Source organism: Blastocystis sp. subtype 4, assembly GCF_000743755.1.
Source record: "Blastocystis sp. subtype 4 strain WR1 chromosome Unknown seqid_0045, whole genome shotgun sequence".
Taxonomy (NCBI): Eukaryota; class Bigyra; order Opalinata; family Blastocystidae; genus Blastocystis; species Blastocystis sp. subtype 4.
Window position 1 is genome coordinate 22,464 of NW_014569502.1, and position 24,723 is coordinate 47,186.

At 39.6% G+C, this 24,723-nt stretch overlaps 14 protein-coding genes across 14 annotated transcripts; 7 read left to right on the forward strand and 7 right to left on the reverse strand.

Annotated features, from left to right (window-relative positions):
* Positions 1 to 1,046: 1,046 nt before the first annotated feature.
* On the forward strand, positions 1,047 to 4,907 carry JH06_0953 (hypothetical protein; the record flags this gene model as incomplete). Its single annotated transcript, XM_014673356.1, is given in 9 exon segments — positions 1,047 to 1,262; positions 1,297 to 1,965; positions 1,995 to 2,234; positions 2,265 to 2,684; positions 2,698 to 3,183; positions 3,214 to 3,897; positions 3,927 to 4,232; positions 4,264 to 4,316; positions 4,349 to 4,907. The coding sequence occupies 9 exon segments, from the start codon at positions 1,047 to 1,049 to the stop codon at positions 4,905 to 4,907; spliced, it is 3,633 nt and encodes a 1,210-aa protein (XP_014528842.1).
* Positions 4,908 to 5,811: 904 nt separating this feature from the next.
* On the reverse strand, positions 5,812 to 7,166 carry JH06_0954 (hypothetical protein; the record flags this gene model as incomplete). Its single annotated transcript, XM_014673357.1, has 8 exons — positions 5,812 to 5,946; positions 5,976 to 6,100; positions 6,130 to 6,236; positions 6,267 to 6,391; positions 6,434 to 6,532; positions 6,561 to 6,893; positions 6,923 to 7,009; positions 7,041 to 7,166. 8 exons carry the CDS (start codon positions 7,164 to 7,166, stop codon positions 5,812 to 5,814), a joined length of 1,137 nt encoding a protein of 378 aa, XP_014528843.1.
* An 86-nt stretch (positions 7,167 to 7,252) lies between these two features.
* On the reverse strand, positions 7,253 to 7,749 carry JH06_0955 (hypothetical protein; the record flags this gene model as incomplete). Its single annotated transcript, XM_014673358.1, has 3 exons — positions 7,253 to 7,472; positions 7,505 to 7,660; positions 7,694 to 7,749. The coding sequence occupies 3 exons, from the start codon at positions 7,747 to 7,749 to the stop codon at positions 7,253 to 7,255; spliced, it is 432 nt and encodes a 143-aa protein (XP_014528844.1).
* Positions 7,750 to 9,525: 1,776 nt separating this feature from the next.
* On the reverse strand, positions 9,526 to 10,241 carry JH06_0956 (hypothetical protein; the record flags this gene model as incomplete). Its single annotated transcript, XM_014673359.1, has 3 exons — positions 9,526 to 9,899; positions 9,930 to 10,143; positions 10,167 to 10,241. 3 exons carry the CDS (start codon positions 10,239 to 10,241, stop codon positions 9,526 to 9,528), a joined length of 663 nt encoding a protein of 220 aa, XP_014528845.1.
* Positions 10,242 to 12,344: 2,103 nt separating this feature from the next.
* On the forward strand, positions 12,345 to 12,763 carry JH06_0957 (50S ribosomal protein L36; the record flags this gene model as incomplete). Its single annotated transcript, XM_014673360.1, is given in 4 exon segments — positions 12,345 to 12,440; positions 12,469 to 12,561; positions 12,594 to 12,644; positions 12,662 to 12,763. The coding sequence occupies 4 exon segments, from the start codon at positions 12,345 to 12,347 to the stop codon at positions 12,761 to 12,763; spliced, it is 342 nt and encodes a 113-aa protein (XP_014528846.1).
* A 613-nt stretch (positions 12,764 to 13,376) lies between these two features.
* JH06_0958 (hypothetical protein) lies at positions 13,377 to 14,089 on the forward strand (the record flags this gene model as incomplete). Its single annotated transcript, XM_014673361.1, has 5 exons — positions 13,377 to 13,472; positions 13,509 to 13,629; positions 13,662 to 13,724; positions 13,755 to 13,944; positions 13,975 to 14,089. The coding sequence occupies 5 exons, from the start codon at positions 13,377 to 13,379 to the stop codon at positions 14,087 to 14,089; spliced, it is 585 nt and encodes a 194-aa protein (XP_014528847.1).
* A 63-nt stretch (positions 14,090 to 14,152) lies between these two features.
* JH06_0959 (hypothetical protein) lies at positions 14,153 to 15,653 on the forward strand (the record flags this gene model as incomplete). Its single annotated transcript, XM_014673362.1, is given in 11 exon segments — positions 14,153 to 14,287; positions 14,318 to 14,364; positions 14,395 to 14,488; positions 14,509 to 14,556; positions 14,568 to 14,685; positions 14,700 to 14,861; positions 14,894 to 15,002; positions 15,033 to 15,156; positions 15,187 to 15,342; positions 15,374 to 15,424; positions 15,456 to 15,653. 11 exon segments carry the CDS (start codon positions 14,153 to 14,155, stop codon positions 15,651 to 15,653), a joined length of 1,242 nt encoding a protein of 413 aa, XP_014528848.1.
* Positions 15,654 to 15,912: 259 nt separating this feature from the next.
* On the forward strand, positions 15,913 to 16,261 carry JH06_0960 (hypothetical protein; the record flags this gene model as incomplete). Its single annotated transcript, XM_014673363.1, is given in 3 exon segments — positions 15,913 to 15,955; positions 16,036 to 16,057; positions 16,075 to 16,261. The coding sequence occupies 3 exon segments, from the start codon at positions 15,913 to 15,915 to the stop codon at positions 16,259 to 16,261; spliced, it is 252 nt and encodes an 83-aa protein (XP_014528849.1).
* Positions 16,262 to 16,764: 503 nt separating this feature from the next.
* Positions 16,765 to 17,925, reverse strand: JH06_0961 (methyltransferase-like protein; the record flags this gene model as incomplete). Its single annotated transcript, XM_014673364.1, has 3 exons — positions 16,765 to 17,318; positions 17,346 to 17,806; positions 17,864 to 17,925. 3 exons carry the CDS (start codon positions 17,923 to 17,925, stop codon positions 16,765 to 16,767), a joined length of 1,077 nt encoding a protein of 358 aa, XP_014528850.1.
* A 105-nt stretch (positions 17,926 to 18,030) lies between these two features.
* Positions 18,031 to 18,489, forward strand: JH06_0962 (methyltransferase-like protein; the record flags this gene model as incomplete). Its single annotated transcript, XM_014673365.1, has 2 exons — positions 18,031 to 18,342; positions 18,373 to 18,489. The coding sequence occupies 2 exons, from the start codon at positions 18,031 to 18,033 to the stop codon at positions 18,487 to 18,489; spliced, it is 429 nt and encodes a 142-aa protein (XP_014528851.1).
* Positions 18,490 to 19,074: 585 nt separating this feature from the next.
* JH06_0963 (hypothetical protein) lies at positions 19,075 to 19,846 on the reverse strand (the record flags this gene model as incomplete). The annotated part of the gene is made up of 4 exons (XM_014673366.1): positions 19,075 to 19,331; positions 19,360 to 19,475; positions 19,506 to 19,644; positions 19,675 to 19,846. The coding sequence occupies 4 exons, from the start codon at positions 19,844 to 19,846 to the stop codon at positions 19,075 to 19,077; spliced, it is 684 nt and encodes a 227-aa protein (XP_014528852.1).
* A 12-nt stretch (positions 19,847 to 19,858) lies between these two features.
* JH06_0964 (hypothetical protein) lies at positions 19,859 to 20,782 on the reverse strand (the record flags this gene model as incomplete). The annotated part of the gene is made up of 6 exons (XM_014673367.1): positions 19,859 to 20,135; positions 20,166 to 20,292; positions 20,322 to 20,409; positions 20,440 to 20,547; positions 20,579 to 20,681; positions 20,712 to 20,782. 6 exons carry the CDS (start codon positions 20,780 to 20,782, stop codon positions 19,859 to 19,861), a joined length of 774 nt encoding a protein of 257 aa, XP_014528853.1.
* Positions 20,783 to 21,178: 396 nt separating this feature from the next.
* JH06_0965 (hypothetical protein) lies at positions 21,179 to 22,286 on the reverse strand (the record flags this gene model as incomplete). The annotated part of the gene is made up of 6 exons (XM_014673368.1): positions 21,179 to 21,253; positions 21,285 to 21,452; positions 21,482 to 21,581; positions 21,612 to 21,755; positions 21,785 to 22,123; positions 22,156 to 22,286. The coding sequence occupies 6 exons, from the start codon at positions 22,284 to 22,286 to the stop codon at positions 21,179 to 21,181; spliced, it is 957 nt and encodes a 318-aa protein (XP_014528854.1).
* Positions 22,287 to 22,699: 413 nt separating this feature from the next.
* JH06_0966 (putative tRNA-specific adenosine deaminase-like protein 3) lies at positions 22,700 to 23,338 on the forward strand (the record flags this gene model as incomplete). Its single annotated transcript, XM_014673369.1, has 1 exon — positions 22,700 to 23,338. One exon carries the CDS (start codon positions 22,700 to 22,702, stop codon positions 23,336 to 23,338), a length of 639 nt encoding a protein of 212 aa, XP_014528855.1.
* Between the last annotated feature and the right edge of the window lie 1,385 nt (positions 23,339 to 24,723).

Consider the following 24,723-nt stretch of genomic DNA (forward strand, 5'->3'; position numbering starts at 1 on the left):
TTGGCTGTGCAGGTGATGGCTGTTGAGGAAGAGACTGAGGAGGTGGAGTAGGTGAAGACTGAGGTGGAAGCAAAGACTGTTGTTGAGGTGGAGTAGGAGGTAAAGACTGAGGAGGTGGAGGCAGCGACTGTTGAGAAGGTAACGGCTGTGGAGCAGTTGATGGTGGTGGTAGAGAAGATGCCTTCTTGGATAAGGAAGAAGATAAGATGAGATCACTTCGTTCAGGCTGACTCTGAGAAAAGGAAGCTGACAAGCGAGGAGCACCCTCTTGATGCATAAACCTTTGAGCGATAGAAGAAAAGATAGAAGAAGATTGGCGTGGAGTTGTAATCGTCTTCTTGGCCTCCTCACGGGGATGAAGTACTGTCGATGAATTCTTCATATACGATGTATACTCACTTTCAAGAGAAACTGTCTACACTCTCAAATTGGTCACTAGAATGTACTTCATCCTCAATCAACTTGGAAATACATCGGAGATCAGGAACTGGATGTTTTTTCTTCTTACCAGATTGCGGAAGAGAAAAGAAATTGAATGATTCATATGGCTTCTCTTTCCATTCCTCTAATCAAACACAATCACCATAAAGCAATACCTGCTGGCTCACTGTAGATATTTTCAATGTCACTGTAAAGCAGAAACCTTGATTTGGATTCCACTTGAGTTTCAAAGTCACTTATACTCTTCTGGGCTTTCGTAATCCTCTTATTCAAATCAAAGAATCTGCTTGATATCTCTTCAAAGATATCTTCACACTTTACACTTACAGTAACTACCCTCAAAGTCAAACAGAAATAAATACCTAACTGGTTCATGATTCCTAAAGATGTTGCCACATTCGTTGTTCGCAAGGAGGTTGGAACATCAGAAGTGGCATTGTTCCGAAGATACTGGAGAACATTCGGATCTACGTCCAACAGGATAGAATGATCATTCATTTCCATTCTAGTAACAGGTAGTTCCTGTATGAATAACAAGTGACAAAAACAGCTGATATTATACCATTCCAAATAATCCCTTAGATTCCATATCTTCTGATAGAGCCATGGATTCGAAAGAAGCACGACGGGCTAAGAAACATGGGAACCCAGTAGAGTTATCAGAAGAACTAAAAAAGGAATTGGGCGAGGGTGCTGATGTAGTTCTTGACTCTAAGAAGATTTCCAAAGAAGAGAAGAGGAGACAAAAACTTCGAGAAGAAAAAAAGATGTTGAAAGAACAACGGAAGGGAAAACGTGCTGCGAAGCGTGAAGCACTTGAAGTATCCTTTTATTGTATTTGTTAATCATTATTAGAAGAAGAAGCAACGGAAAATACAACATGATACGGTAATGGCAGAGATTGAGAAGAAACAGTTAAGCAAAGACAAGCTTACTGTATTCAAATCGAGTGGAACACTTGGAAAGAAGCAAACAAAGAGAGACAAAGTGAAACATGCATTCTACAAGGAGAAACTGGGTTTGAAATTGAATGAAGACGAAAAGTCGGCTCTGTTTGTGGAAAAGGAAGTTGTTCCAAATCCTATTCCTGAAATACAAGAAGAAACAATGTCGACTTCAGAACCTGAACCTGTACCTGAACCTGCACCAATGATTCCAAATGAATCTCAGAACATGATGGAAATCGATACTCAAATAATGGAAAGCGAGGAGAGTGAACCTCAGGGTCCTACATATGTTGAACAAGTGGCTTCTATTGAAGCAGCAGCTCCAACAGGTCTGACTATCCGTCTTAATGATGATGATTTGGAAGATGTCCGTCGTCTCAATGAAGATCTAGCAACAGAAGTCCCTGAGGCACTGCGAGGAAAAGCCTATTTTGTGAAAGTCACTCGGAAGCCAGAGATTGAAAAGGCAAGAAGCAGTCTTCCTGTATGTGGAATGGAACAAGAAATCATGGAATCGATTGGATATCATGACGTAGTGATTGTATGTGGAGAGACAGGAAGTGGAAAGACAACCCAAGTAAGATAGAATGAATGAGTAAACACAAGATACCTCAATTCCTTTACGAAGCTGGTTATGGTCATGAGGGAAGTAAACATCCAGGCTTAGTGGGTGTAACCCAACCTCGTCGTGTAGCTGCTGTATCTATGGCTCGTCGTGTAGCAGAGGAATTGAATACAACATGTAGCACTTCAGGTGAAGTAGGTTATCAAATTCGATATGACAGTCATACTGTCGGGAAAGATTGTAAGATCAAGTTTATGACAGATGGAATATTGTTGAAAGAAGTATAAACACAAACGGATGTTTATCCGTAGATTCAATCAGATCTTCTTCTTCGAAAGTATTCTGCCATCATTCTTGATGAGGCCCATGAACGCAATCTCAATACAGATCTCCTTTTGGGACTCCTTTCCCGTGTCATTCCATTACGTGCATCCATGGCTACAACGAACCCAAATATCGTTCCTTTGAAACTAATTATCATGTCTGCTACACTCCGTGTGACAGACTTCCAAAACCCTGTGTTGTTTCCAACTCCTCCGCCTGTCATCCATGTGGAAGCTCGACAGTATCCTGTTGGTGTTCATTTTGCAAAGAAGACAGAGTTGGTGGACTATGTTGGAGCTGCATACAAGAAAGTGGTCCAGATTCACAAGCGGTTGCCTGAAGGAGGAGTACTAGTGTTTCTAACAGGACAACAGGAAATTGAAGAACTATGTGGACGTCTACAACGTGTGTAGGTAAAAGAGAAAGAGACTCACAATCAGCTTCTCACCAGCTGCTGTAGCCAAGAGGAAGAAGGAGTTGGAAGAAGAAGAGCGAGAGGAAGCTGGCAAAGTCCTTTCTACGAATGAAACAACTCCTCAAGGACCATCGGTATTCGTCCCTCCAAAGAATGCTCAGGGAGAAGAGGATGTAGAAGTAGATGGATTGACTGGATTCTCAGACAGTGATGAGGAAGATGAAATGGACGAAGTTCCCGAAATAGACGGGTTTTATGGAAGTGCAGATGCCAATACATCTCCTATGCATATTCTTCCTCTGTATTCACTATTAGAAGAGAAGAAACAACTTCGTGTATGGGAGCCTGTTCCTGAAGGTACTCGTCTGGTGGTTGTGGCTACCAATGTGGCTGAGACAAGTATCACTATTCCTGGCATAAAATACGTGGTGGATAGTGGTCGTGCCAAAGAGAAGGTGTGGGAGAAGGAAACAGGGATTTGTGAGTATAAGGTGAATATTAAGTGAGGAAATGATGAATAGGTTCAATGGATCAGCAAAGCATCTGCTATGCAACGTCAGGGTCGTGCTGGCCGAGTGGCACCTGGTCATTGCTATCGTCTGTACTCAGCTGCAGTCTTCCAACAACAGTTCCCAGAGTTTGATGTTCCTGAGATCTGTCGAACTCCTCTAGAGGATACGGTGCTTCTAATGAAGCATATGAACATTGCCAATATTGAGAGTTTCCCATTCCCTTCACCTCCGGAAAAAGGCTCAATTCTTGCTGCTTTGTCCATGTTGAAGGCTTTAGGAGCTCTGAATGATCGTAATGAGATCAGTGCATTGGGAGAAGAAATGATGAAATATCCTGTTGGAGTGCGTTATGCCAAGATGGTTGTGTTGGCTCAGGACAGACTTGAAGTGTTGCCTCTGGTTATTGGCATCATTAGTGCACTCACTGGACGATCACCCATCATTCGTCCTGAGGAACTGCTGAATCGGCGTTTAGGTGAAGAGGAGACAGGTCAAGAGAAGGATATTTCAAGTGAGGAAGAAGAGAAGAACCAAGAACCAAAGGAAGATGAGGAATTGAAGCGATGCAGAGCGAGTTTGAATATGTGGAGAGATGCTTCTTCAGATGCCTTATCACTTCTCCGATTATTAGGAGCTTATTTACATGCAGATGCTCCTTCATACTTCTGCCAACAGTATTTTCTTCGGGAGAAAGTAGGAAGAGGAAGGATTGTATAATCTAGACGGTTCGTGAGATGGCTGAATTACGAAGACAGATCATTCGCATCATTTTGAATCAGAAATCAGAGTTAGCTCCTCTTTTATCCAAGCCAATTGTACCTCCTTCTCCATCACAATCTGCTGTGATTCGACAGATTATTGCATCAGCCATGATTGATCATGTTGCCAGGAAAATGACAGTAATTGAAGCGAGAGATTTAGAGATACCACTAGGACGTGTTCCATACATGACAACCACTTTGAACAATCGAATGCCTGCATATATTCATCGAGAGAGTTTTGTATCACCGTTGAAGACTGGTGATTTAGTAAGAGAAGAATGTTGATTTGAATGAATAGGATAAATATCCCGATTATATCGTATTCCAAGATTTAGTTCAGAAAGGTGGAAGGTTAGTGTTCATGAGTGGAATCATTTGGATAGAGTTTATTTACGAGGTGTTACAGAAGTGAACAAAGGCTGGTTGGCTCGATTAGCTGGAAATGGACCTATGTGCTCATTCTCAGCTCCATTAGAGACCCCACAACCTTTCTATGATGAAAAGAAGGATCAGATCATGTGTTATGTGTCTCCTCGCTTTGGACCACATCTATGGGACCTTCCTGCCTACATGAAGGAATTTCCCCATGAAGACTCATCAATATTCAAATGGTTTGCACGTTGTTTGCTTGAAGGGAAAGTAATACCCGAGTTTTCTATTCTTGGAACCTTCTATTCCTCAACACCTGCCATGATCAATAAGCCACAAATCCCAATCAAGGCAATGACTCTTATACAGTCCTTGAAGAAAGAGAATGTGACTTCAAAGAAGCTTCTTTTGGATCAATGGAAGCGGAATTCTAATTATTTAAAACCTGAAGTGAGTGCTTGGGTGTTACCTCGGTATCAGGTCGTTCTTAATTCTATTTGGCCCTATCTGATTGAAGGGAAAGCTGTTCCTGATTTGGTTCTCAATGATGTAAAGAAGCGATTTGGAATGTAACTGTCATTTTAAACGTTTTCAGCCAACACACTAACAATATGGAATATTCACATACTATACATATCAACACAAATGCATTATTTCAAGGATAACAGTAATTAGAGTCCAATTGTAGTACTGTAATAATAATTAAGTGAGGTTAAAGTATTATGTGATGACAAACCTGAAAAGAAGATGATAAAAGAAAACAGATATATGAAGATTTATTCTTTAAATAACTATCATAGTGATCATAATGGGACTTGATATAGAAGTCGAGGATTGTAGTAATTTCCTACACGTTAAAAATCCATATAAACTAGACTTCTAACGAATCGAGATGCTGACCAAAGGATCGACTATAAACACTCAATCCTAGGAATCAACACCATCAAAACATATTAACCATCAACAAAAATATCAAAAGAACGAGTCATCGTACTGAAATACGATACAGTATACAAACCCACAGCTATAAAGTATATCACCAGACGATACGTGTCAATAAAGTCTTGGAAACGATTACAAGAAGTACAACCCAATAGATCGATCACCTATACTTAACAACACTGTCAAATACTACTGGCTTTGAAAACATGAGAATCAAGAAGATGAATGCAGAGGAACAAAGAGTGATGTAACTCAGGATCTGCAAATCAGCTTAACTACAAGTGATTACCTTTCTTGACTGTGGACATCGTCTGTAACCACCATTAAGAAGTACTTTTGAGTTATATTTCTCTTTGAGATGACTTTCAACAGCATGATACATATTATCATACTTCTTGGACCAACAACGACCAATAAACACGTTGATCTTTGGAATAGAAGAAGATTTTTGGGTTTCCTTCGTCATCACGCACAAAGAGTGATGTGCAAACAAACATTCAATAGTACAAAAGGATTGACTACATCATGGTACAATTTAATGGTAGTCAATATAGCCAAATATTGGTTTCTTCTCACATAATTCCTGATACTCCTCCTCCAATCGATTTCGTGGTTGTACATCGAATAAATTGTTTCCGTTCGGCCGATGCAAGCATTCATGAAGCATTTCCTATATGATAGTTTCAAGCAAAGACATACAATAAGTTCGCGACGAATATGAGGTTCCTTCTTCATATCATAGAAGGGATGATTTCCCCCAAAATGGTTAAAGTATTTCGTTGATAAGTATTTCCCAATGATGGAAAGATCAAGGAGATGAATGACTACCTTACAAAACACTTATCTATATTACAATGTAATGCTCCATAAACCGCTCCAACAGAAGCTGAACCAGAATTCAGTTGTAACTGAACAGTACGTAGAATATTGTCATGGATGGTCCGTCCCCCCCGCTTACTTCTAGAGTTCATAACAAGCTCGAGAAAATACAAATCGTAAACAGAATACAGGGCAGAAGCAGCTAGATTTCGTATCCGCCAATGATTCTCCTGCGAATAATAGGACAATTGGGAAGCAAGGAGACAAGACAACAAAGGAGGGAGAAAAGCATAACTCTAGAAATCAGTCATCTACGAAAGAGAAACAAAGGAAAATACATCGACTGCACTGTTATTGATAATGGAGGTTAGAGTACGAACGAAATGATACAAGTCAACAGCCATGGACATGGGCTTTACTCGCAATGTTGATAGAATCTATGTTAAACACAGCTCCAAATTCTACCTCGTCAGAAAGGTATTCTGAGAACTTGCTAGCAAATGATAACACTTCAGGACTCGTTTCAAGGAAGTCCCAGAGACACTCCAGGTCATTTTCGTTTCCATTTTCGCAGGTAACGTTAAATAGTAAACGAACTCGATCCAAAGCAGTATTGTCCTCAGAAAGATTATCAATATCTTTACCATTGATTACAAACCATGATAAAGAGAATGAATAAGACTTTGTGGGAGGATGAAGAATGGGTTCATTCATACACGATGTCAAGGAAATAACTGATTTGGAATCATCAATTTCTCTGCCTGGAAATTTCATGAGAGTAGGACAAGGAAGAGAGCCCTAGTGTGGAAAAACAGTATCATTCTTACATCAAAACCACAGATAGGAAGCGCTCGATAGATATCATCAAATAAAAGAACCGTTCGCCGACTCTTTCGTTGAATCTGGTGTGCAACCTCATATTGATAAAGGACAAGAGTATTATACGTAAATGATATCTTTCAAGGTAGAATTGATAGAATCATTCAAACAGACAAGAGCATCTCCGCCTATCCGAATCCCTTCTTTGTTTTCAAATGAATCAGCAAATTCCGACAAGAGATTGATATCCATAAGGAATCGCAATCAAAAACAATAACGTAAAATTCCCCTTTCATTCAACAAACCAACATTAAGTAAACAAATATCGCACAAATAACTCAGAGCTCCATCTCTAAATCGGATACGTCTCTCTCTCTGATTTCTTCCAATGATTTCCATCCCTTTGGACAGAAATTCAACCCATTACAAACATTGTCATCGATAGTCTCACTAAAACGATGCATCTGTTTTCCCAAAACAGCTATCTGAATTCGATTTCCCTGATCTTTGATGAACTGATCACAGTATACTGCAATCTCATCGGGAGTCAAAGCATACCTTACGATCAGAACATCCCACAATCCTCTTACCCTTCAAAGGATGAAGTTTTACAAATTGAATTGACAACATTTCGGGTGTTCGAGACAGAAACAATACTACCAATTCGTTTCACAGATTCAATTACAATTGCATGACATAGTTGGCAGTCCTGATCCAGTGGATAGTCAATACGACGTCTCTGAGGCCTAGTCCCATTATTCGATACAAAATGGTATTACAATGGATAACAGAGACTGGCTGATACCAGCAATAGAAATACTGTGATAACACGCATGATTAGAAGAAATCTCTGTACTTTCTTCTTTTCTATCTATTATCTGCATGGTGTATATTGAGTGTTTTGAAAATAGAAGAGGGATCAACTTTCTTGCTTCGTTGACTTAAGGGATATCATGCTTCTTAGGACAATATGGATCTGACTATGGACTCCACAAGTGAATTGGAAAAGCCTCTATCTCGAATCAAGTCCTTTGACACCATCTTCAAAGAGTCAACAGAGTTTTCTAATCTAGTCGAAAGTCACCTGGACAAACCAGATTTTTCGCCTGCTCCTATTCTGTTACCAACAGATCTTCCTGATCAAAACAAGTCCGATGTTCAGACACTTACATCGTCAACAGAACATCCTCAGTTTCAGTGGCACAGACGGATGACAAAGGTGAAACGTTTATTGAAACGATCGAGTCTAAAAGTATGGAATATTTCACGACTGAAATAATTAGACAGAGGACAGACGAAAGAAGGCAGCAATGATGCGTGAAAAGTATATTGCGATTGCTGATCGCATGCAGATGCAACCCAAACAAGTCTCTATGCCGTCAGGATGGCTCTCAATTCAAGTATGAATGCTTACAGTGGTAAAATAAAGGAGGAAGATATTAAGAAAGACGAAGAAGATTGCAATCTGTATGATTCGATCTTTCGTAAGCGGTTCAATGTATCTTCAGACGAATTCATTCTGCTTCGTTTTCCTTGTTGTGTGGGGAACAGTCGTGTTTGTGATGGAAATGGATCTAAGTTATAGGGTGTTGTGGAGGTAACAGATTGCCATATTGGATTTCATGGAAGTCGAGGAGGATTTTGGTTAATGGAAAATGACCAAGTTGTTAGCTTGAAAAAGACCGGTATTCGGTCACTCCAAATTAAGGGACTTTATGACAGTCATGATTGTGAAGATGTTTCGAAAGTAACTACAGTTCTTGCACTTCTTTCTTCAGTTATATTTTCAAAGGATCATTCAAATGATCCAAATTGTACTGCTAGTCAAACATGTCATATCGCAATTCAACGCCAACTTGCATTTATTGAATCCAATCTTCGCATTGCGGATGTTCTTCTTCCTCTCTCGTTTGATAGGTTGCTTTCGGAGTATGTTTGTTCCTCTCGATTTTATAAGTCTCTCTTGTTGATGAGTGGAGACTTCTCTGTCCAAGTTGGTCGATGGTGTGAGAAGGATGGTTTTGTTGGTGATAGGATATGGGATGATAAGTAGTGTTGTAAAGAGCAACGACGTGAGATTCAGTATCAGCATGTATATGAATTCATGAAGAAACAGTTTCCATGTAAGTGAAAGAAATAAGTTTGATTCACAGGTGTAATCAAACAACATCAATGTCTCACTGTTCATCCATCTCTCTCGACTGCATCTCTTCTAATGCAATATACGATTCGAAAGATTCCACTTTGTGATCCTCTTCAGTTTGTATTGTATTGGCTAATCGAAGAAGGAGAAGATAACCAGACTCATGTTCTTGTGAGTTGTATGATTGAGAGCAAATTCCCTCTATTCTCAAACACTGTATGTTTGATTGATTCTCTGTCATTTAGATTTCGTCATTCATCCAGAAGGAAGCATCGGAGGTGTGTACACGTTGGATGCAAGTAATTGCAGAGAAGGAGAAACATTCACTTTCTTTTCCACCTGAATCCTCTCCGCTCAACCCTCAAAAGACGTATCAAAAGCAAGTCTATCTCTTTGTCATTCTATTCATCTTCCTTGTTATTCTTTCTCTACTTCAAAAGGAATCATCTGTTTCCATTAAACACAAGATTACAGGCCAAAGTCCAAATCTACCAAACCAGCTGTATATTTCTCACGTCGTTTACGAATCTCTTCTTCATCAGACTTTTCTGGAGCTGAAGTACGAGTTACTTCAATAGAACTGAAGTCCAGCCAGTTATCATCATCTTCCTTCGTCTGAGTACCACTTGTTGAGAAGAACTCTTGGTCTTCATCATCTTCCACCTCCTCTTCCTCCTCCTCTACAACTTCAGCACCGCCTTCACTCTCCTCTTCTTCTTCCTCTTCCTTTTGGGAAATGATAGGTCCATTCTTCAGACGACTGATGATATCTTCAGTCTCCACTCTGTCCTTTTCCTTAAAGTTAACGAGATCAAAGAAGTTAATATCATCAATAAAGAGTGCTATTCATGACAGTACCATCCAATCCGTACAATATGCATATCCCTCTGCATCCTTAGTAATAACTATTTTGAAAATGTGTTTATCCTTTGACCAAGCGTAGTCAAAATCACCGGTTAAGAATTGCTTGGTCTCTTTGACAATTTCATCATTATACCAAATAACCTTCTTATGAGATAGAATTGAGTGCTTTATCGTAATTACAACTCGTTTGTCATCAATTAGAAGTCCCCACTTTACCATCTTCTTTGTATTCGACATTGTCTTACCGACATCTTTGCCCAAGAAACCACTACACTGTAATTAGCAAAATGAAGAAGATACCAACGATATACTTTGCTCATTTAATAGATATAAGAAAGAAATGAGGATCTGTTAATGGAAGAACCGCGGGATTAATAACAAACAGTCACAAAACCCCCACTTTATTCCTGTTTTCTTATGTGAACTACCTTCTTTGGAATGAACCATCCATCCTCTTGGTCCTTCTTGCTAATTCCACTATATTCAAGACACTAACATAACCACTACCTCTTTCCATTTCTTCTGAAACCTTGGTTCCTTCCAAAGCGATGTCCTTTCTGACGACGGTCCTACATATCACAGATATCTCTGGCATCTACATCTCGAGGGCGTGCACGATCATTGCGAGGTTTACGTTCCTTCCGTTCACCTGATTCCACTACCTTCACTTCCTCAACAACCTCCACTACCTCCTCCACGGGTGTTACTGCTTCCAGAGCGACAGCAGCTTCCACCTTCTCTTCAACAGGCTCTTCCACCTGTTTCTCCTCTTGTGATTCCTCTAAAACAGGTTCTTGTGCAGCAACTTCAGCAGCAGGTTCTTGCACAGCAACTTCGATAACAGGCTCTTCAGACTGTTCAGTGACAGGAGAATCACTCATAGCCAGAGAAGGAGAAACCTATATTCAACATCCATCTAAACATATACAGCCTCTTCAGGAGAAAGATTGAGGTACTGCTCCTTGATTGCAGTCAGTTCTTTAAGAATGCCCGAATACACTTCAAAACGAGAGCAAAGCTCCACCTGAGCGGGCTTTAGATCCTTTACTCAAACAATCTCCACAATTCCTACCTTCTTGCCTTGTAGAGCATTAATTCTCTCCACCTTCTTCTTGAAGGCACGAATTCTCCTGTTTAGGACAGTAATGTAGGGATTATCAGCAACAACGGCAGAGGAAGTACCAGTTACAACATCGGACATTCTAACCAACATTACTCCACTTATTCACAACAGACTTGTTTATCCTGTAGCTACCAAAAGTACTGGTCTGAGAAAAGAAATACAAACGATTATAGCATTTCTCTAGGTGAATTACTCTAAAACCCCGAGCACCTCCTTTTTCGATGTAGAACAAACAACCCGGATAACGGACTAATGATAAGAAGTATGTGCTTTTGCGATTGTCTTTGCAACCCGTTTCTCTTTCTTCTCTTGTTTCTGAGCGTTCGATTAAGTAAACCCAAAAACAATTCTGCCAAGGATATATTCTTTACATCTTTCTTTTGCCACTCGCTCTTCATCACCTTCATCGGTCGACTTCCACATAACCTTCCATTCATTTCCTTCATCGCTTTAATTCCCTCTAAAGGATCTGAAAAGGCTACAAAACCATATCCTTGGGAACCTTTATACATCTTATTCTCAACAACACGAGCCTTTGTAAACGATGGATAGCGCTGACGAAATTGATTTGCAAGAATCTCTGTTGTCACTTCACGACCCAGATTCCCAACAAAAAGACGAAAATCGGATTCATTCCAATCATTCAATTTATAAAGTTAAAGAAAGGCATCCACACACTTGTCAAGGATATGTTTGATCTACCCATGTTTCTCCATTGGCCCTTCGAAGATGCGGTTTTGACTTTTTGAGATTTGCCTAGAATAAAGGCACATTTCTCTCTCCTACAACTTCATTTTGAAAGAATTTACTTAGTCGTTCTTGCTTCTTTTCTTCAGGGTCTACTTCTGCAAATCTACTCGTTACTAACAAACTCGAATTTCACTGGGGAGGGATATATCGTTCTTCTACTTTGGGTTTTGATTCACTGGGTTTGGGCTTGCTAACAATCGCTATAATAAAAAAACCAAGCAAATAATACGTTCTGAATACTCAATGAACTGGTTTGATGTGATAACCGATTTCTAGGCAATCAGGAGCAATCACAACAATAAACCTCATCTGAAGGAGCAGGAGTTGTGGCGGACGGAGCTGGGAGACTGTTGATTTCAGCAAAGAAATTGTTCAACAGGTCATCTTCAGTACTCATCACTAGGACAATTAAACTCAAATGAAAAGCCAGAAATCTCAAAAGACCGATTCCCAAAATGATTGGGGCAAATTGACTCTCTCTGAAGTGAATTACCGAAAACCCCCTGGATTCGCTATCAATCTTCTTGCTATATTGGGTTTTTGACATTCAATGAAGGGTCCTTGGGAAAGTATTGCTGCAGGTCGTGAGAAGGGTTACAAGACCCAGAAGTTGGAGAAAGTCTCTCGTCACATTCACTTCAGAGTCGTTGTTATCATTCGTTTGTGATTTATAGCATGCTTCAAAGAGAGTGAAGGCTGTACGTGAACTTGTTAACGAAGTGGCTGGACTCCTTCCATACGAGAAGCATTTGATGGATATTCTGAAGGTTTGGATTGTTAATGGAGTGTCATAAAGTAGGCTGGAGGTAATAACACTGAGAAGAAGATGTACAAGTTTGCTAAGAAGAGAGTAGGTGTTGTCAAAAGGGAGTAATTGTACAGCTTGGTTCTCATAAGAGAGCCCTTGCTAAGAGAGACGCTGTTAAGGAATCCTATTCGAAGATGCGTCGTGCTCATCATCATCACTAAACCCTCTGGAATGTAGAGAATCCTCTTTTGAAGTGTTTGTTATTATGCATTTTGGGGTTCATAGTCCAGATGAATGAGTCAAAAATTGTGTTCAGCGGTTCCTATTCTGAATCGGATTTCAAAATCATGGAATTGGAACCGGATGTTGCCAATTCCATTCAACAGGGAGAAACGTAGGGAAAGAATGAATTGAACGAATCTTTTAGTGTAACTATAAAAGGAGGAGGAAATGAACAATGTGTTCTAACGACTCCACACAAGTCATATTGTCTTGAGAAAATTGATACATCAAACACTGTTCTATTATGTAAAAGATCGAATCAAGAGAGTTATACTGTGTTTGGCAGTTGTGGGACAATCTTGGAGGTATCAGTTATTTATGCATCTCATCGTGTAGCTGGTAAATAATCCCGTGGATGCACATAAGATTCTATCGCACATTCCTGTGTTGGGAGATGGATCTTCTTCGTTTGTGGATCTTTCAGAGTTAGAATCGCGTTGTATGTATTCAAGAAGCGAAATTGAGAATTATGTTCGATCAAATCCTTATGTTGTTATTGACGAGGAACAACACCTCTTTCGACTCACAAATAAAGATTACTCTTCACTAATTATGGAGCTAATCAATAAATGTATTCTTTCTGGAATCTCAATGTCATCCTTTATGCTCAAACAGGTTCTTGAAGCATGTCCCACCATCCAGCCCTTTGTAGTTGTAAATCTTCAGTCGCTTTATCAGTACTAGAGACATTTAGTTTGTCAGCTTCTCGATGATAGCGATAGTCTTGATGCTCAAGTTCTCTCTATACACAAGCATAAACTGATTCAAGTCATTACGAGGGTTGTCTTCTTGGGTGATAACTTACGTGCGATTTATTCGTAGTAATTTAAGATTTAGAGACTGTTGATTGGATTCCTAGTGACGAACTGCAGAAGCGAATTGCAACCATACTACCTTCAGGTAAATGTACTGGAGTGCATTAATGAGTAGAATATGATTTTGATATTGCACATGATGTGACTTGTCTAAAGGGAGTGGTGATTCATGAACAACGAGGTGGGATACCAGGCTATCGATTTATTGACCGTGATGAACTAGCTATGAAGCCCGAAAGCAGACTTCTTCAGTTATTTACGATTGAGTCTGAGTGGAGTCAAGAGGATTTATTCCCATTCATCGAGTAGAAACCCGAGAGTAGAATTAGAAATAGAGAGCTTCAGTTTTTTGGATACGGAAGACCTGGTGATCTGGTTCTCAAGTATTGTCGGGAAGTGACTCACGAAGAAAATGGGGTTGTAACAAAGCACTATGTAATGAGACGATAGTTCTGTTTGTTCCCTCTATCTGGCATAATTCATATCAGCTTGTTGAATTGTCTGTTGTTTATCATGCAGAATCCAGAACAGATACAAAACAACTCATTTTACAGCATAGATGCTGTAATGTTCGATTCCAAGAAGAAGAAGAATCCGAATACACAGACAGATCCAAAGAACCTAGAAGAAGATGTAAAGGGAAAGAAAGTGACTATTGTCTTCTAAACTGAGAGATAGATGAAGATCACTTTCGATGGCATGAAACTCGTGTACAACAAGTGTGTGTATGATTGTAGTTTTGAAGTCAACCGTAGATTGTTAGTTGATGATATGATTGCTGTTGCTTCTTCGAAACCAAAGGAAATTATTATCCATTCGTTACCAAGAATTGGAAAGGGTACTGATCCCGTGTTATTTATAACTCTAAGGGTATCGTGAACGATATTGGAAGAAGTCGAAAATTGTATTTGGAACAAGTTAGGAATAGTTATTTCAAATGATTGAAATAGAGGATCAAGCATCTGAATGGTTGAATATTATCAACAAAGCAATCGAGTCTAGTCGTTACAATGAACAATCCGAACGTGGTCCTATTGTTGAATTCAGTACATGCACCTAGAGAATCTGACCATAGAGGATAATTCTCGATATAAGCGTGTTCGTGTGATTGTGAATCCTCATGGAGGAAAAGGAGATGCTCAACTCCTATTCAATACCCGAATTCTTCCCTTATTGCAATTAGCTGGAATTCAATGTGATCTTGAAATCACCAAGTATTCTGGTATGTATGTGTGTTGATATCTTAATTGATAGCAAATGCAAAGGATATGGCCGTTACACATGAGCCTGATAAATATGAAGGAGTGTTACTAGTGAGTGGCGATGGCCTTGTAAATGAGTTTGTGAATGGTCTGATGCAGCGGTTGAGATGGAAATGAGATCTGATCTGTAGAGTGGATTGCTGTTACGCTGTATACAATACACCAATCTGTCATGTCTCTGCTGGAACACAAAATCAAATTGCGGGAGGGATTGGAACTAATTGTTATGAAACTGCTGCATATTGTATAATCAAAGTAGTTCCAATCAGTTCACTTCATCTATAGCATAAAGTGAAGGCTTTAGACATCCTACGAGTAAGTCCCAAAGATCTCCCAATTCAATACAGTTTGTGTGGTGTAGTTGCTGGTATTGGAGGAGACATGGTCAAAGATTATGAGGAATACCGAAAATATGGTTGTCTTCGCTATCCACTATTGAAAGTCGGTTACTTTGGAATTCCATAAATCATAGGTAAAATGGGCTGTATTCAAGAGACAGAAGCATGTGACTGATATAACATATGTAATGAATGATGAAAAGTGTTCATAGGAAGACACCAGTAGCTCCTCGTATTGCTCAATACCAGCTTCACAAATGTTCACGTAAATGTGTTGGTTGTCCAGTGTGTGCTGATGGTCATCGCAATTATTATTCCAAGCCGATCAAGTGTCCTCATGCTACAGATGAAGATAAAACCATACTTCATCCAGAAATAAGTTCAGATTCTGATAGTGATGTGCCAGTTAAGTGAATTCTGAGAATGATTATCATACTTAGTCCTGTGGGGTTCTCAATGGCTTGTTCTTGTGAGTATCCTCGTTGGTGCACACTTGTAAGTAATCGTGATTACATCAATGATGATGTGTTTGAGATTACATCTGAAGAGCCATCATGTTGTTGTAAACCAAAGAAGATGATTATAAGATAAGTCTTATTGATAAAGATAATACAATAGTGAGGAATTCCCTGAGAAAGTGAACACACATCAAGATGAAGTATGTGAACATGATATGAAGTATCTAACCATTGGAATTGTTGTGAATGCTCCTTATGGTAAATCATCTGAAAGGATATTGTGTAGATGGAGAATACTGTCATTGTTGTGATGGTAGTCTGGATTTAATTATTGCTAGAACTGGGAATTGCTGTCAGACTGTAGGACTAATTGGAAGATATCTGAATCGAACACATTTACAATCACCTCTTATGAATTATATCAAAGCAAAGAAAGTTGTGTTAACAAATCCAGGAGAGAATACTGTTAATGTGGATGGAGAAGAACTCACTTATCAAGATGAATTAACTGTGGAAGTATGCGAGGCAGGAATGAGCTGTTATGGAGAGATATCATATGTTTGATCAAATGAAACAAATGAACTAAATGACCACCCTTCTTCCCTTCCTTCTGATTCAGACTGTTCTTCTGGTTGTTTATGAATATATCGGTTGAGATCCGAATCATCCATAAGTAATGAATCATCAAACAGTTCTACTGGATTCTTCTCTAGCATTTCCTCTTTCATTGAGTCTCTTTCATCATTTGTGTCTAATACAATTGTTCGTACTCTGGGCCCAGTAATCACCTCATTTCCTGAATTCCTCTTATACCGAGATTTCTGCTTTCCATAAACTTCCTTCATTTGAATTTCCTCTGAAAAGTCTCCCACTGGTTCATAAGCTCCTGAAGCAACTAATGTATCATAGTCTGACGAACTCACAATAATAATTTCGTCCTGATTTTTGCCACCCACAACTCGTAACTTCTTCAATTTCTTGTTCTTTGCATTCTTTGAAAGATGTGACATTCCTTGTCTTGCAGAAGAACGACGTGATTCTCGCGAACATATAGGACAAGCTTAGAGTTATCTTCGTTTCCTGATCTTACCAATTGTACCACTGCTCTTCCATTTGTTGACACGACTTACTACTGATTCTTGCCATTCATTCCCACATCCTTCCACCGTCTTTAAACCATGTCCAAGAAGATCCACAGCACCCATAGATTTTGGCAAACCATTACATGTCCACCACACTACTCGATCACTGAATGGGAACACCATCTCTGGAGTCAGAGGGAGATTCTTTGTTGTATGCCACTGGTATGCCACTACTGGATACAGAAATGCTAACGATCGTTCGTAACTGATCTGGTGACCGGAGCAGATAGGACATTCTATGAGTGATACTGTTGTTGTGTATCTACTGCTCCGATGCGAAGATGTACGATTGTTCACAGAGGTCATCCATTCATGCCCATTTTCACATTTCCACCAGACACGTATAGCAGAACTCTTGGATACCTGAGAAGGAAGCAAATCACCATTCTTAACATAGTCCCATTCCTTGGCTATTTCTGGGTATGCAGTCTCTAGATTCCGAGTTTCCATCTTCATTCCACTACAATATGGACATAAACCTATTCATCATATGGAATCCCCACTACGACCTTGCGTTGACGTCTTAGGACTCACACGTTGATTCACTGGACGTTTCCAGACATGTGAAGGATCCTTATCACATTGCCACCATACATTCTTGCTGGAAGTGTAAGTGACATCCGATGGAACGAGAGTGCCATTTAACTTTGGATGCCATTGAGACGCAAGTTCTGGATATTTTGTAGATAACGAGTTGGTAACGGAAACACGTTTGTTGTTACAAAATGGACACCCTGTGTACTTTCCTTGCTTGTCAACAACATAACGAACACAGTTTTGCCATTCATGATCCACTCCCTTTGGACATTTCCACCAGACCTTCCGAAACGATTTGATTGTTACATCTTTTGGTGAAATTCCCTGATTCTTCGTTGGGTGCCAATAGAGAAGGAGTTCTGGACTTGTTACAGTAATTGGCGGACAAGAGAGTTCCTTCCGATAATATCGCTTTTGAATGATCTTATCCCTGTATCCACTTTCCAAAGAATTTAAAGAGCAATACATCCGAATCCCACAAACACACCTAGATAGCACAGGAGATGTTTTGAAAGCGCATTTCAATAGATTATGAACAGGACGGAACATTATCGATGCCCTACTCGATCATTCTTTTGAAGTTCAGATTCGTTAATCTATGTATATAATGATATCTATGAGTTCATAGAATAGATCGCAGTTGTGCTGGATAAGATGGAGCCGGAATCGTTTTTGTTTACCAAAGGTGATAATACCATCCAGGTAATGATCAATCAAGGACTTTCAGGTGATTTTGGCGATACCGTCTGGCCAGCGGCAAAAGAACTCGGAACTCTTCTCTGGAACAATGTTCCTTTTGTACAAGGAAAACACGTTATTGAATTGGGATGTGGACCAGGTTTATCTGGTATAGTTGCTGCGAAATGTGGAGCTTATGTAACCTTCACTGATAAGCGATTCCCTTTATGTATTCTAGAAAATTGTAAGGCAAACTGCGATTTGAACGGCCTGAATGACTATATGATCGTTTATCACATAGCATTGAATCACACGTAGCTTCCATTGGATTGGGGAATATTAGATTTCTCTATCTGCAGTTTACCTTCGGTAGACCTGATAATTGGTGCTGATCTAATGTACGATACTAAGTGTATGTACTGTCACTATGTCTAACTCATCAGCATTGGATTCTCTCTTGTTTACAGTCTCCTTTCTTCATCATTGTAATCCTAAGTGTCAATTCCTATTTGTCTTTCCTGAAAGAGAGTAGAATTGAGTATATGGATTGATCTACAGATGTTTGAACTCTGTGAAAAGCTATTTTGCGCGCTGGGATTTAGGTCTGGATTGTTTCCTCTTGAACAGCAACTCTCTTCAGCGGATGATTGTTGCATGTTCGAAGGGCTTGTTTCGGATGAATGCTATACAAGAGTGACCTATAAATAGATTTCTATATTGATGAGAGTTTGAGTTGGGGGTGTAGCTCAGATGGTAGAGCGCTCGCTTAGCATGCGAGAGGTAAGGGGATCGATGCCCCTCTCCTCCATCTTTTCTTTCTTTCATCATATTTCTTTTTCTTACAAACACAATTCTAAGGGATATTCATTACATTGCACAGAAACTTAGGATGTGAATCTAGTCCTTACCTCCACCACCAATTCAAACCCATAATCAGAATCATTTTTCAAATATGATAACCGCGAAGCTTCATCCATTGCCATCCATTCACTGGCAATTATCGATCGTAAAGCCTCTTCATCAGCCTCTACTATCAAAGTCTTTCTCTCTTCTCTTACCAGGTTTCTCATGTTTCAATACAATCATTCGTCTCGTTTGATAATTCAGAAAAGCAGGATGTAAATGACTCAAATCTTCCATTTTCTTCACTGTATTTACAGGAGGTGCTAATGCTTCTTGTTCCTGATGACTGCGCTCAATATACACCTGTTTTCGTTCTTCTGGCATGGATTTCCAGGCATCAGCTAACTTCTTGCTAATCTCTCCAAATGGAATATCTGATGAACAACACCATATCAATTATACTTTCATTCTCTTCCCTCAAATGAGCCATTTGTTCCTTGTAAAAGAGTGTATATGGAGTTCGAGCTCGTTTGGCCCGTTTAGGCTTTGGAATTGGAAGTACAATTGGTTCCTTAATACTAAGACTCATTTGAATCAATCAGATATACCTTTGACGGACTTTTTCGACTTCTCTTTTGATTCTTTCTTTGTCATCAAAAGCACTTTCTTCATAAGGAGCTCGCTCTTCATCTGTCATATTTGACCAGATCATATTCAATTGCTTGTTGATATCATTTGAAGACATTTCTGAATATTACTTCAAATCCTCATACGAACGGTTATTCTGTGCTCGAATCTCCTCTCGTTTCAATGAACAGAAGTATAAATAAGCTGATTTTGCTCGTGATGCTGAAGCAGTTGAATTACGGTTACATCGTTTGACATCATCAGGAGTAAGACCCAAATCTGCTAATTCTCTCATATATCGCAAACGATCATCACTTTCCATTTTTTTATACGGCTACGTCTGAGAAATCAAGTTTAGTTCAACTTCCTTTTCTTCTGTTGTTAAGGAGTTCCACTCAGCTCCTAAACGCCGACTAACTTCTACAGGACTGATACTATCATTCTGCTCTTGAATGCGAGCTCGATGCTTCAGACAGTAGAATATGTATGCAGAACGAGCTTTCTTTGGGATTGAAACGCCCATTGTATTCATGGAAATCGATCGAAGACCAATTTCTTTCTCCTTCCGAAGATTATCTCGATCATGTCGAGCTTTGATATAAATATTAGGACTAGGAATCAAATGAAATTAGATGAATCACCGTTCCTCCAGATCTTGAGGGAAAGTACTCTCCAATTCACTTAGCTTGAGATAGCGCTGCTTGTCTTCAGTGGGTAATGCTCGCCAACTATTCTCAATGATTTTAGCCACTTCTTGTTGAGAAATACCTACGATCGACAATACCTTCCATTCATACTTGGATTCTGTGCTTGAACTAGAGTATTCCTTTCATTGTAGAAGGTTGTGTAAGCATTGTTCCACTGTTGGCGTTCTGCAGATTCCACCTAGAGTTCAGAAGACTCCAAATCACCAACAGGATGGTCCATTAGGCTAGTGTAGTCTTCGCTAGGATACAATTCGGAGGATACCTCCTGTTTCGAACTCTTTCCAACACGTTCTCTGAATTCTTGTATTGTTTCATCCTATACCTTATTCAAAATAGGATAGAAATACCTTGATAATTGCTTTAATCTGGTCCTTTTGACTCGATAGTTGGTCATGGGAAATACCTAGTTTATCTTCAAGCATACGAAGAACAGTCTTGTATTTGATACGACTAGTTGTCACTTCAACCATACATTTATACTCGAGCTCGGCCACTGTTTTCATGAAACTCCGGACTTCGGCAGCAATAGTATCGTGAAGCGACTGATTCATTCTACAAAAGTGTAAGTACATTGTTCTTTCTGACTACTCAAAAAGGTGCAAAGGTGATGAGGAAACGAATAAGACACAGATATTAACATTTCAGCAGAATCCCCTACTTTTGGCGCTTATGAATTCAAATGAGCCGAGTGAAGATTACTTTTGATGGAGTATCCGTCGAGGTTTCGCGGGAATCGACTAGGAGTAAAGGGATGGGGATTATTTCTATTAACTCACAGATTACAAAGGGCATTGGTTCAAGCTCTATTTCCTTTCAATTATTGTAAATAATGAGATTCTGTTGAGGATACTGATTGAACTCAGAGTAATAATGCCATACAGGAACAAGTGAATCGAATTGAACAACAAACAATTGTGCATTTGGATGCTTCCAAACAAGTCAACGTATCATGCCTCGATATCTGCAAGAGGTGTCATTTCAACAGTCTCCATACGACGACAATGGTTGACAATTCCAATAGACTACAGATCAACAATCCATCTCAATATGAACGATAATTAGCAAAATCAAAATAGTCAGTCCAATGGCAGTGAAACTGATTCCAATACGACTCGCTTCTTTGCGAGTTATTCCCATGCACTGGGCTTCTTCTGTATTGATATCACTGCAGCCCTCTGTAAAATAAGATGCTGTGATAGCACTATCCTGGTAATATCGTATCTATATGGAAAAACAAATGAAACGCCCACTTCAATAGGAATCTCTAAAGGCTTTGAAGTACTGTAAATTGCAGGATTCCAACTGTTGGTGAAGGAACAACCAACATTGGTAGTCTTCAATTCCCACTTTCTAGCAGTTATCCTTTCCTATCACACCTACGCAGGTTTATCCAAAACAAGCGTGTGGTTATCATTGAAATGAACACGATAACAGAGACGAGTGAGATAGTCCCAGAATTCACAGATCTCTTCTTTAGCATGCCAGACTCCATTATACTTGTTACATGCAAGAATACATTGCTCTCTAGAATAAAGAATCAACAAAACACAAACGTATTGTGATCACAGTCAAGTTCATGAACGCCGATTCTTTTAATAAGTACGGGAGGTATAGTATCATTCACAACAGTAGAATGATGATGAGATAAAGTGACATGAAGGGAATCGTTGGTAAACTGAAGGTTTGTATTGTAAAATAAGGCATCAGTATAAACACAACCTTCCTCAGGATCTCCATTACGATTGCAAGAATCACGAATAGGATACAAGTGACCAGTTGTATTCCTAACGGGCATCATTTCTTCACTCCCGAGATCGGTAGAAGCAGTGATATGCAATCCACTATATTCCTTAAGCCCCTTTGTAGCCCATTGCGAAGCCCGTTTATTATATCTATTCTATCACAATGGATCTACTGTGCATACTCCAAAATATTTACTGACCGCTTGTTTATTCCCACCAAAAGAACTGCGCCACATAACAGAAGAGCAATGGGAATTACATAGATAATCATTACAACTACATAATAGCAACGACTTTTCTTTTCGCGAGCCATGATCCTTGTAGATAGAAAGAAATATGAAGCAATTTAAGCAATAATACTATATGAAATGGGATACAACAAAGCGATATCTATTCCAATATGGTTTCTGAAAGGTGATTGTCATTCTTGTTTCTCTCGTTCCCCTTAAATTGAGGAATATGGATGATTTACACCCTAATTCTCACTTTGAAGAGATACAGCGAAGGCCCTCGAATGACATTAGTGTAGCTGTGTTTTATGGAATCAAAGTCGACAAATCCAAAATTGCATCATTGTTACATTATCTGAGTGATTCATTTCCTTTTTCAGATGCTGTTGGTTATTCTGTGAGTCCTTATAGCTAGTACCGTCATTTGAAACGTGTCAATAAGTGCAAGGACGATCCTAATCTCCTTTGTGCCCTTATTTGTGAACGGGATCAGGACATGTCTAAACCTAGTCTTCCTGAGTGTTCAGATGTGGATATCATTGAGGTCATTGTTCCGAAGTACCCAGCAGAAACCAAAGAACAATTCACAAAGGGGCGGGCATTGTGGCCGATCAATTACCATCCATCAACACCTCCTCCCTCTCTTTCGAAGGAGGAAATAGATCGTTTCACTCGTGCAATGAAACGAGCTATTCAGTTGGGTTATGAAGCTTCCAAAAAGGGAAATGCACCCGTAGGAATGGTAATCCTAGACGCAGAAGGATCGGTTCTTGCAGAGTGTGGCGATAATCGGAAAGAGATGTATCTGGATCATTGCTGTTTTGCAGGAATTCGTCTTCGGAGTGAACACTTACTGGAAGTACGAGGAGGAAAGAGAGCTTCGAAGGACGAACCTTATCTCTGTACGAACTGTGACGTTGTTCTTACTCGAGAACCATGTGTGATGTGTTCTATGTGTCTTCTTCACAGTCGAGTTCGTTATGTTATTTATGGTTGTGATGACTCACACGGAGGATTGAAGAGTCAGACTAGTCTTCATTTTAACCTAAAGTTGAATCATCACTTTCGAGTATTTCGAGGTTGCTTGGAAAAGGAATGTGAAGCTTTGTGGAATTCTCACAGTGAATTTGTATAATAGAGTTGTTTGTAAAAAAGACAAGTCAGTAGTGTACATTGCGAAGGAGAGGATCGTTATGTCTCTTTTGAACTGCATTCTCCAGAGTCTACATGGTACGCACATCCGAATCATATACGTCTCCAACCTGCATACGACGTACTCGTCGCATTCGTTCTTCATTCACTCTTCTGGATTCTTCTTCTACCTATGAAACAGCATCTCCAAAGCAAACCAGATATGAGAGGCGATGTGGAAGATCGTTTACAAGTAAAACCACTAAGATACAATACAACAATAAGAACTAATCCAACAAAGAGATAAACGCCATAAGTCTATTTGATATTTCTATTAATATTCCCATACATGAGTAATCTGGATGTACAAGTTGTAAAGGCTGCTAATATCTTGTTCGATACTGAAAGGAGCATCAGCATGCAAATCAATCTTCATGATTGAGGAGCAGAACGATTTGTTGAATCCTTTCTGATGTATTCGAACTTAAGTGAAGAATGGAAATTGTTTGTACCGATTCACAAGACATCGGATGTTTCTACAACTGCATATAACTCATCAGTAGTGACACAAACCATTCCAGAGACCAATCCCGCAGATAGCAGTTCGTTTGGAAGTCGTATGAAGGAGTACACTGTAGCTACATTGAATGAGATAGCGCATCAAGTTGAAGCACAACATTCTGCTGATCTGGAGGAATTGGATATTTGTGACTATGGAATGGAATTATCATGTATAGTTCATAAGATTGTGGATGAATTCAGGAGGCAGTGTTCATCCATCCTCAAGGAAACATCTATTCCTGACTCCAATGAAGTTGATATTAGGTAGAATGATTACTCTAGACAGAGTTGAACCACCAGCAGCAATGCCGTGTAGAAACGGATTATCTAGTGAAGAAATTGAAGAACCTGCAGCAGATTTGCAAAGGATATGAGAGCGAGAAACGTGCTTGGGAGGAAAATCTAAGTTTCTTTAAGAATCCACTCTCTCTGACTTCTGTTGAGTCAATAGACTGTGCATTTGAAGGTGTAAATGATACTGCTACCCTCTCCAAACTCTATGATGCTGTAAGAGTGTTTGAGTCAGTTGAATGTAGAGTGGATCTCTTTTAAACATCTTACATGGAGTGAAGGATGTCAAAGAGGAGGTTGTTACGGCTAGGCAACAATTGGTAAAGGCGTATCATGATGATGTTCTTCATCGTTGGAATGCAAATAACTTCGTTCTTGCTTCTGTGGAGTCAGATCTTACTGCTGCAAGACTCTCATCCGTGTAACATAGCATACAGCTGTTTGTTGAACAAACACACCAACTGATGTCCTTGGATTCTGAAAGGCAACTTAGTTCTCTTCTTCAGCCTCACTAGCACGCTTCAGACGACGTCCATA